Source organism: Carassius gibelio, chromosome A21 (genome assembly GCF_023724105.1).
Source record: "Carassius gibelio isolate Cgi1373 ecotype wild population from Czech Republic chromosome A21, carGib1.2-hapl.c, whole genome shotgun sequence".
NCBI lineage: Eukaryota > Metazoa > Chordata > Actinopteri > Cypriniformes > Cyprinidae > Carassius > Carassius gibelio.
Genome location: NC_068391.1, coordinates 10296992 through 10308452, shown reverse-complemented (window position 1 = coordinate 10308452; position 11461 = coordinate 10296992). Strand labels below are relative to the sequence as shown.

The 11461-nt window shown below is 35.2% G+C and overlaps 2 protein-coding genes and 1 long non-coding RNA gene across 6 annotated transcripts in view; 2 read left to right on the top strand and 1 right to left on the bottom strand.

The window, feature by feature from the left end:
• The first annotated feature begins 511 nt into the window (after window positions 1–511).
• On the top strand, window positions 512–4261 carry ftsj1 (FtsJ RNA 2'-O-methyltransferase 1). Its single transcript, XM_052536355.1, has 10 exons — window positions 512–763; window positions 905–974; window positions 1109–1208; window positions 1744–1822; window positions 1946–1998; window positions 2843–2896; window positions 3009–3111; window positions 3210–3293; window positions 3456–3559; window positions 3653–4261. The coding sequence occupies exons 1-10, from the start codon at window positions 643–645 to the stop codon at window positions 3854–3856; spliced, it is 972 nt and encodes a 323-aa protein (XP_052392315.1). The 5' UTR covers window positions 512–642; the 3' UTR covers window positions 3857–4261.
• A 2782-nt stretch (window positions 4262–7043) lies between these two features.
• Window positions 7044–7931, bottom strand: LOC127942210 (uncharacterized). The gene is made up of 2 exons (XR_008149283.1): window positions 7854–7931; window positions 7044–7361 (listed from the first exon to the last, which is right to left on the bottom strand). It is a non-coding gene; the product is annotated as an uncharacterized LOC127942210 (long non-coding RNA).
• A 3056-nt stretch (window positions 7932–10987) lies between these two features.
• Window positions 10988–11461, top strand: part of ank1b (ankyrin 1, erythrocytic b) — a 73480-nt gene continuing 73006 nt past the window's right edge. For 3 of the 4 annotated variants that reach the window (XM_052536894.1, XM_052536891.1, XM_052536892.1), the window contains exon 1: window positions 10988–11323. In XM_052536894.1, coding sequence (XP_052392854.1) covers window positions 11198–11323 — 126 coding nt within the window. In that variant the 5' untranslated portion in view covers window positions 10988–11197. The remainder of the gene's footprint in view (window positions 11324–11461) is intronic. The other variant, XM_052536893.1, reaches the window with a different exon arrangement.

The window sequence follows — 11461 nt, the reverse complement described above, 5'->3', positions numbered from 1 at the left end:
CTCAGTATGGTTTGTATGTACAGTATGTTGACTAAATTAAGCCAGATACATTAGAATAAGACAGCTATAAATCCTTAAACATCTGAGTATTTATTTCATGTTTTAAAAACCGATTGTAATCTAACTTTGATTTTTTTATTTATTCATTTTTATATTATACTTTTTTCACCGTTTTTGTTAGTGTATGCATAATTGTATAATGTATAATAAAAGTGCATGTATAATCTTAATGTTTATGTTTAAAAAATATATATTTCTAATCCTTGCATAGGCCTACTCTACAATAACTGTAGTGTGATATTATTTTTTGTAGGTACTGTGATTGCATTGGAAAGTTCAAAATGCGTCTAGTCACAGACTATATGCTTATAAGTCAGCTTATAGTTTGTGTGTAATAAGTTGAATGCCTAATGTCCATAAACTACCAGCACTAGAAGTGTAACCATACGATCGATCATACGTACATACAAGCATCATGTGTTATAGCTAATATCCCCTCATCTCCAGTGGATGTCAGTGTTGTCTCACGTTTCTCTGACTGCAACAAGTGAGAAGAAGAAGTGTCACGTTGCGGCGAAAACAAGTCTCAGTGCAGTAAAATTGTGTTATTATTTGTCTACAGAATTGTTGAGTGAAAATAAAATGGGGCGCTCATCCAAAGACAAACGAGATATATATTACAGGCTTGCGAAGGAGGAGGGCTGGAGAGCGAGAAGCGCCTTCAAACTCCTGCAGCTGGATGAGGAGTTCAACCTTTTTAAAGTTAAGAGCTTCATTGTGCTTCAGTCTGCATAGGATACTGGTTGAGTCATCCTATAGATGTCTCGAAAACTTGTGAACTGCCTACATAGCTCAAAGCAGACTTTTATGTTCAAATGACGGTTCATGCCCTTCCTTCATGCAGGTGTCAGTCGTGCTGTGGACCTGTGTGCGGCGCCTGGCAGCTGGAGTCAAGTCCTGAGCCGCAAACTCCGGTTGGTTAAATGTGAAATGCACGGAATGCAATTTTTCTGTTGTGCTCTGTAAAATGCAAAGTACACTTACAGATACTGTTAAGTAAAATCTTGTTGATTTAATTGGCACTTCACCTTTTTCTGTCCTGTTTCAGTGGAAAAGACAAGAGTGAAGAGGTCAAGATTGTGGCAGTTGACCTGCAAGCAATGGCCCCTTTGCCAGGGGTCACACAAATTCAAGGAGACATCACCAAGGTACAGTGTTTTTTTTTTTTTTTTTTTTAGCAAGTCATTATAGCAATTTAATATGTATTGAATTGTGTTGTTATAGCATCAATCTACACATTTTTAAAGCAAGACTCCAGTTGAATAGGGTTAAAAAAATTATATAGATAGACTTACAAAGCTGATTGATCATTACATGAAGAATTGCAAGCATTTTCTGGATTGCAAGTTTTCTTAAATGTTGTTTAATTATGCATTAAAAATGCACTTGTTTGCATACATATCCAGAACAAAAATATGAACATCGAATAAAGCCAGGTTCAAAGTTCAGGTTGGATTTTAACGCATTATAGTAGGTTTTTACAGAGAGTATTTTTATTTCATTTTTGGATATCCAGTTTTTTATTTTATTTATTGTGTTTTTTGTGAAGAGTTGTGGCTCAGTGCATGAGAAAACTCATTTTGAGGAAGCAGCTTTTAAAGATAGGTATTGCAATATGAATCTACAGGTGCAAATATATGACATGCCAAAAATAAACACTTCAACTATATAAATGTGCTATAGATTTCTACAGCACAGGAGATTATTCAACATTTTGAAGGACAGTCTGCAGACTTGGTCGTATGTGATGGTGCTCCAGATGGTGAGAAATAGCTTTTTTTTTTTTTTTTTGGAACATTTGATGTTCCCTTCTAGCTGGTCGATTTGTGATGTAGCAAAATTGCGATTTAGCAAAATCTTGAATTGAAGGTTTTTTTCTGTATAGTTACTGGTCTTCATGATGTAGATGAGTACATTCAGGCACAGCTCCTGTTGGCGGTATGTATTGCTATATTTTCCTTTAATCTTATCATTTTGCTAACACTTTACTATTAGGGATGCAACGATACCAGAACCGATCCAATCCAATGCCGAAAATTCGGAGAATCTGCCAATATCGATCCAATCCGATACCAGCACAGTTTTCTTTTTTATTCAATATAGAATTTCTATACTTATATGTGTTGACCTGATCATCATTCTTTTGAATAGCATGAATAGTATGCGCACAATATCGGATTTGGATCGGTCTCGTCTGTCCGATACCCAATCCACGGAAAATGCCTTGGATCGGAGCCGATACCGATCCCAAGTATCGGATCGATGCATCCCTATTTGCTATAAGGTCCAAGAAGTTAATTTGAGTAAATAAACTATAAATAACAAAGAAAAAAAAAAAAAAAAAAACATTTGTTGCAGTATTTATTAATTCTTTGTTCATGTTAGTTAAACATACTAAATATAATAAAATAAATGGACAAACTTTTTTTTCCTAAAAATGTATGATAAATGTTGAAATTATCAGTCACTAAAAACAATAAATGCTTTAGAAGTGTTATATAAACACAATTGCCAATCAGAAAATATATATGCTAATGTTTGGTGAAATGTACTTATTAATAGCATTATTAATAATCCTATTATGAATAATATCAATAATTGTTTAATTATATTTTTTAAAATTTGTACAGAAGACTGTGAAATTGTTCTGGTACTGGTACCAATTATTGACATTTTGGTATCATGACAACACTAATAGTAAATTTAATTTTATTGTTGGTTTTTGCTTTACCATGTAAGTGCAAGATTGCCTGTTGAAGATTTTTTGTTTTCATATTGACAGGCTCTCAATATCACCACACATGTTCTTAAACCAGGTGGCAACTTTGTTGCAAAAGTAAGTCATCCCATTGTCATTCATACTCTTAATTACTGTTGTCAGTGCAAGATTATGAAATCTATAAAATGTTTTGGGTGAACCTGAACTCTAATGTCTGTCTTCTGTGTAGATTTTCAGGGGCAAAGATGTGACGCTGCTGTACTCTCAGCTCAAGATCTTCTTCAGCTCTGTAACCTGTGCCAAACCACGCAGCAGCCGCAACTCTAGCATAGGTGAGAGTAGAATTTCATTAAAAAAGGGAATGTAAAACTTTTGGGGGAATATTGTACTTTTTCCAATGTTTTTGTGTGTGCATGTGTTTGCACTACAGAGGCATTTGTGGTGTGTCAGAATTACTCTCCACCTGAAGGTTATGTCCCCAACATGTCCAACCCTTTACTGGATCACTCTTATGGTAACTTGTTCCAATACTCTGATACCAAAAAAGTCCTTTCAAGTTTGTTTGTGCTCATCTATATATGGCATTTATTTAAATTATATATTGTAAATGTGTATATAATGGTATGCCCATGTCCTCCTCCTCCTCACATTATGAATGCATATATTTCCTGTCTAGATATTGACTTCAACCAGCTAGAGGGGCCGAACCGGATAATAGTTCCTTTCCTTGCTTGTGGAGATCTTAGTGCATTCGATTCAGACAGAACTTACCCGCTTCAGGTGCTAATCAGTTTCTTTCAAATCACGCATACAGTACGTGTCCGTTTATGAGTAGTCTGACCTTATTCATGTTTTGGATTATTCCCCAAACAGCTTGATTGTAGTAAAGAGTACCAGTATTTACCACCCACCCAACCTCCAATCCGGCCTCCATACCAGCAAGCCTGTCAGCTCCGCAAGAATAACTTGCTAGCCAAAGAGGACTCGCCTTCTGGCACACTTGGTGATTCCCTGTCTGCTTTAGATCTCGAAACGAGTCCAGACACGAACATGGACACACCAGGAACCTCCAACTAATGGAAATGACTGATTTGCACAGCTTTTGTTAAAATCTTTTCATTGTTTTATTATGATTGATCACAATTTATTTTTAGAGTTTTAAGATACTCTCAAAAATGTGTTTTTTTGTACCTTATTTTAAAGTTGTCCCTATAAAGGTTACTGTCCCAGTGACGAGCTGTCATACCCAGAAAGGTACAATTTCTGCACATTTTATTTATTTGTATCTTTTAAATCAACTGTAGGTTGATTTATATTTTATCTTTTATGTATTTAATTGTTTCTCTGACTTCTATTACACCCAGAATTGGCAAAGATTCTTCTCTTTGATTGGTCCTTTGCACAAGTCACAGAAACTACTTGATTGAATCTGAGCTTTGAACTGCAGTTCTACATGTTAATAAAACACAAATTTACCAAAAACAGAGTTAGTTGTTTATGCTCAATACAGTGATTCAAATTCATTTAGAAAAAAAGCCTTTCTATATATACAGAATTAATACAAACATATTTTAAAATCTCAGAATGACTGCTCAAATAATGGTTAAGTGAAGTTTGGAATACGTTCTAAAGCCTGCAAGTGGGAAGATCTTGCTTGCTTAATGTTCCATGCATCCATTGTACATTTTTATAACTAGTATTTGACACTAAGCATAACCCACCAGCTTTTTATTTTTTCATGTATTCTTTGTACACTGATGGGAACTGTTCTAAATTATGCTTTAATATAGTTATAAATAAATTATATAAAAGTGGTATTGATGGTCGTTGACGAAAGGCTGGGGAAATCATGCAGAGAGTTTGGCTGGAAAATAGAAACTTCTATGCAAAAATGTGACCAAAAAACAAGGTAAGAAACCGCAATCATAACAATATCTTGTGTAATTCTGGTAATGTCAAAGAATGACCTTACATCTAATAACTGTTTTATATCCATCAACCAGGAAATAATGCACACAGTATACATCATTTTAAGAGAAGTTAAACTCTTGAAAAAGTTAGTACCCAATGTCTTCAGTAGTATACAAAATGTATTTATTCAATGAATCATTTGTTTGTTTTTAAGGCTATAGACAAAAGTTTCATTCAGTCAGAGGTCAATGCATATTATGATTATTAAGTTAAACTATTGGCAGAACATTAGTACATACTTTGTACTATAGTTATTACAATAACTAACCCTGAACCTACCCCAAAACCTAATCCTACCCCATGTAGTTACCTTATATTACCAGAACTTTTTTTTATGTAAGTACACTACTGTACATTGTACTGTGCATCCAAAGTACTTGGTATAAACCTGGAGTTCTCTATATTTCATGTTTTCTTTTCATAGTTACAATATCAGATAATGTGTTTGGAATGCTCATAATATCTGTAATCACTGCACATATCTACTGTGTTTTTACAGTGAATGGATGATTCCGAGGTCATGATCGGTATTATGTTAAAGTGTGATTTATTTACGAAAATATCAAATTCATAACAAATTCACAACAAATTCAGGGTAGGCTTTCAAAGATTTTGATGTTACTCTATCAGACAAGACTATTTTTGAATATATCATCGTACATGCAGTACCAGGAAAATATTTATCTGTTTTATCAGTTTATTTAAGCTGATATAATGAATTATATTATTATTATACACACATGTACAGTCATAGTTATAAAGTTTTTTTGCAGTTTGCTGCTTAAGCATGTTGTGGTGTTCCTTCACATTGTTTCTCAATTGTTGTGTAAAATGATCAGATGCATTTTAAATAATTACTAAAAGCTTATTTGCCAAAATAAAAAAAAAAAAAAAATCACTGTTCTTTGATCCTGACACAAACTGACCAGCTAATATTAATTGACTAATCATATCAGCAGCAAGTGTGAAAGTGTGAATGAGTACTGGTCAGGTGAAATCACTATCATCATCGTATAAGAGCAGACTGATTACTATAAAAGGAAAGAAGAAGCGCTTCTAAATCATTGCCCAGCAAACAATCGGACGTCTTTTGACCGGTGAAAAGACGTCCATCCAAGACGTCCCGTCATGGTTGAAAAATAGTTCCAAAATGAAAGTTGAACCGACGTCTTTGACGTCTTTTTGACGTGAACTGCACGTCTTTTCTGCACGTCCCTGGACGTCTAAATGTGTCGTCTTCTGGACGTCTAAATGCGCCGATTTCTGGACGTCGTTGTCTTCTGGATTTTTAAATGCGTTGCTGCATAGTTTAAGTGTGTATATATATATATATATATATATATATATATATATATATATATATATATATATATATATATATATAAGCCTGCATATAAAATAATCACACACCCACTGTGTAACATCGTGAAAGGCAATCAATTATGTCGTGAGGTTTAACACATCTTGACAGAAGTTCAAGACCGGTCCAGTCAGACATGAACATCCATAAAACATCTTAATCAAGAGTACATCACTAACAATAACACATTATTTGTGGACATATGCAAAAAAAAAGAAGCATTTTCTGATTTAGCACATTTTATTGTTTTTGAACAGTTTAGCATCTGTTAACCAAAATAAAATACTAATTACAAAAATACTGTATTATTATATAAAGGGAAAATTCTTTCATTTACTCACCCTCATGTTTCAAACCTGTATACCTTTCTGTGTTCTGACCATATTGTTTTCATGTTTGCTTTACTGGGACAATGACAAATAAGAATCTTCAAGATGATAATATATTTAAAAATGTGTTTTTCAATGTTATCTTTGTATCCATTTTGGATTTCTGAAATAAGTTTACAGGCCTACCATTTTTTTCATCAGAAATATGATTTAATGAGGGCCATCACTGAATAAAAAGTGCTGAAATACTCAATCTTAAAGTCCATTATTATTGTTAAAAATTTATATTTGCACTGTTTGTTTATTAATGTTTTTTATACATAATATAAATCAATATTAATTGCATTTATTTTAAAATACTTTAATCATATAATATTAAGAACATTATTAATATTTGAACATGTGGCATAAACACCTTGCAGGAGCCATTGTTGTCATGTGACAAGAATATCATAAAACATAAGACCCTCATCATAAAACATGTTTGAAAACATTGCTATTTATGAAATCAATGTGGTGTCAATGATTTTATACTGTATAGAACTGACATGAATTCAAATATTACATTTCTGAGAATGTTTTCTACTAGAATGTTAAAATATGGTTTCTTTTTATCAATTATTTTTTAATCTTGTCATTGACTTACACAGTTGTCTCATAAACACAAAGATATTTGGAAGAATGTTTGTAACCAAGCAGATCTCACAATCCATTAACTGCCACTGTAGGAAAAATTATTATGATCGTAACATGAGGGTGAGAAAATTATGACTATTTTCATTTTTGGGTGAAATATCCCTTAAACACACTACAGTTGTTTGGCTCATTTCTTGTAACCTCCACCCCCATCTCTTCCCGGAACAAGCTTCAGGTGTTCTGTCATTGCTGCATCCACTTCAGAGTCTCCACCTTTTCACAGCATCTGAGGCAAGAGAATACATTTCTTTTTAAAATAAATAAAATAAAACATTTGAGATAAATGACATGCACTTAATTTCAAAATATCTTTATGGTCTACAGCTAAAAAAAAAAACCCTTGGATCAAAATGAATGAATCATAAATGAAACATTAGGAAAAAAATGTAATCAACAAGCATTAGATTTTATTTTTATTGTACAAAAGGTGTTACGCTTTAATGTGATGCCCTTGAGAAACACTCACAGTGTAACTGTGAGAAAGTGAACAGGACATTTCTGATAAGACAGGAGGGCTGTGATGTCCCCTGAATAATTAATTAAAGCGTGCCAATAAAAATTACATCAATATAAGTAACTTTTAGCCTTCTAACGTTAGCTAATTTTAGCCATACTCAGTGAATTTCAGTTGACAAGGTGGGCATCATTTCTCTCGGTTCCTTCATGTCAAACAAGTAAAACTCAAGCACGTTAATCAAATAATACAAAATGTACTTACACAACAGTAGATTTTATATAATTTATATCGATACATCTCAGTCCTCTTCGAGTCCTCTCCTCCTCGTGGTTGCCTGCTTGATATACCGGAACTTCCGGAAGGGAACTTCCGGAAGAGAAAGCGAGATCTCGCGAGATAATCTATCCTATCGCGGGATTTTGTAATATCACGAAAACATCAGTATGTTTTGTGTCTATCTTGGCAGCACCGTTTTGGCAATTACATTCAACTCAGACCGAAATTGTGACCCGGTATATATCTGTTTCACATGTATATGCATAGATTCAATAAAAATAATAACAACAAATACATAAAACAGGTTGAAATAATGACTAAATTGCAGCATTGATTTGCAATCACTTAACCACACTGGGCTCTTTGTGATTATAATTTTTTTTAAACAAGATAAAGTGAATATATTTACTTTGTATATATATATTTTTTCCTGCTAGTCTTGCCTGGACATCTTTTCACAAACCATGACGAGACGTTTAAAAGACGTCAGTGGACGTCTATTCACAACCTCTTTAAAACCTCTTAAAAACTACTTGGTGCACTTTAATTAAATATTGCAGTATTAATCAAGGTGTAAGCACAGCTTTTGCATATTCCACAAGGATTTCACAGAGGGTCATGATGGACGTGTAACGCACGTGTAAATGACGTCACTAGGTGACGTCCTCTCACAACCGATTCACAACACGGGTAAATATTGAACTACATTTATCTAAAAGTCAAAGAAACAATTATACATGAAACCCCATAGAACTATAAACGTGTACAAACATATCTGAATGCATTTTTAGGAAATCTTCTGCGTTACGTATTTCTACCGATTTATGCCGTCCTACCGCGACTATTTTTGGCCGGCCACACGACGTCGCCGTCGGACCAATGTTTGCTGGGTGTGTTCTTGTTAGAAATGGTTACCTCCAAAGAAACACATGGTAATTATTAAAAATGATCTACAAATACTGAAGCAGCAAACTTTGCAGAACACAAAATTGATGTCACTGCCAAAACTTTTGGCCATGACTGTATTGCAAAGTAATATCCCCATTATGTCCTTACTGATCGATCGATAAGAATGACTGTAGTAATATTGAAATCCTGTTGTGCTGTATAGGCTCCACTAGATGGCGGTAGCTGCCGTTGGAAGCCCAGGATCGCTCTTTACTGACAAAATGCAAATTATTATTAAACGTTTCTATTTTATTAAGCTTGTTGTGGAAAAAAAGGTATGTAGTGGAGACTGTCTGCGTTATGTGAGTACAATTAAAACCAAAATAGGCTAATTACATTTTCTGTTTCTGTCTTATTGTGAATTTTACTTCAGACTAGTAACCCGATAAACCCCAGACAGGATGTTGGAAAGAGCGGTTGTAGGCAATAAAGGTAACGTTAACGCTACACTTGTAAAACACTGAGCTAAATTCGGTGACATATCGATTGGTTGCACTCTGTTTTATTATTATTATAATTATTATTTAACCTTAATAAGGTTTAGACTAGAAATTAACACTACCATTGTACATGTCACATCAGTGGCCTCGAAAATAATATTTACTTGCCATGTTAGCTCGCTTTACCCATAACACCTGTTATTTGACACCTTGTTGGAACAAATCACTTTATAGTTGACTGCAAATATCTCAATGTTGGAACTGGGAAGTTAACTGGTAAAAAAACTGGTAAAATGTTGGAACTGGTAACTGGTTGGAAATCTGTTAGTATTCCCATTCATCAGTGCCAGCTGAAATCTCTCAACTTTGCTATTGCAAGTTTTTTTTTTTTCATCCATGTGACTAATCAGACTAATAAAATAGTAACTGTGAAATATCTGTTATTATAATATTATTTATGAATTCTACGTTGATTTGTATGTTAGATCAACCCTAGAACATCTTAAATCATCCAGAACCGACCTAATTACCAGATTTCCACCAAATATGCGATGTATTTTGTATATGCATCATATAATAGGTTTTTACCAAATACAGTCTGTGTAAACATATCATAGACTATCACTGTAATTACATAGTTTTCCCCTCTTCCCAAAGGAAATCAGTAGATAATTTTGATTAGAGGAAGAGAAATCAAGCAGATGAAGGATAGTGTCATGACAAGCATAAATAAACATGACTGATCTGTCACATGACTCAGCCATCATTCTCAGAGACAAATGCATGTGCCTGCATTTTACTTCAGACGGGCTCTGAATTATAATGCACTGGCTCCTATTTACATATTACATATGTATTACAGACATTACATAGATATTCTGCAATCTCACATTCCGCACAGTGTTGAAACATAAACAAACAAAAATAAATAGTACACTGTATCCCAAATGTTCACTAGTAACACACAATAATTTGCCATTACTGTATGAATAACATAATAAAAGAGAAGAACAGCATGTGAGCTCTGGGAAGCATCTGGAAGCAATTCCATGGGGTTCTTGTTGACATAAAGTGACTTGTGTTTATATCTCGATGCAATAAATGCGTAACAATGCAGCCGATCTCTCTATCTGTTTGTAATATTCACACATTGTCTTTCTACCTTACCCTGCAGGTCATTACGGACCTAATTAATGCATAGACAACAATGCACAAGCCCTTTCTCGTGGAAAACCAGTCTGGTGAGAGAGAGAGAGAGAGAGAGAGAGATTTTACATGCAGTTTTTATGAGGTAAGCTTTTATGACTCTATTAATTCTTAGCAATCAATCAGAGGGGAACCGACCACAGAAGGTGATACGTGAGACAAATGTATAGTAAATAATCAAACTAAATGTATTTTTTTCATTGCCAACTTATCTGCAAAACCAGTGTTTGTGAAAAGAAACACTAAATTTGTGAATTTGCGCACTGATTGTTTCACCCACATCCCGCAGGTTTGCACAAAGATGACAATAATAACAACAGATGCACGGTAAACAGTTGGCAGTATCTCTGCTGAGAAAAGTAGGAGACTGTGAGTGAGAAAGAGAGAGAAGGAAGGAGAAAAACTGAGCTGCTGCAGTATCCCTACACTGCTGACTCCGAGGCTCGGACTGCGTGACTGACTGGAGTGTTGCGAGAGAGAGAGACAGAGACAGAGAGAGAGAGAGAGAGAGAGGGAGGGGGGATGGGAAGGATATTGCCTGGATGAGGAGCAAGCAGGCAGGCAGCAGCATCATCTCTTTTGTGGCTCGCTGCTGAGGGAACTGGCCGCCTAGAGCCGTGCAGGGCGCTCACTCCTCTCAGGCGCGCACAGCGCCACCGTCTCTCGCGCACTGGCCACCACAGGGACAGTGACAGCCTCCGTTACAGGCACAGCACTGCTTGTTGCAGCGGCACCATGGCGCAAGCTGCTAAGCAGATCCGCAAGAACAAGGACCTACAGGAGCTCGCAGCTCAAGAGCTACGAGAGAAGGAGGAGGAGAAGATCAAGAAAAGGAACAGATCGAGAGACCGTAGACGCAAGGTAACAGAAAAAAAAAACCCACCTTCCGCTTTTTTTTCCATTTAGAGGAGGTTACATACACCTTCACACATATCACATCAAAGTGATTCTGTTAACCAGTCAGAGCTGGTTGTTCACAGATTGTGTTTGAGGAAGATG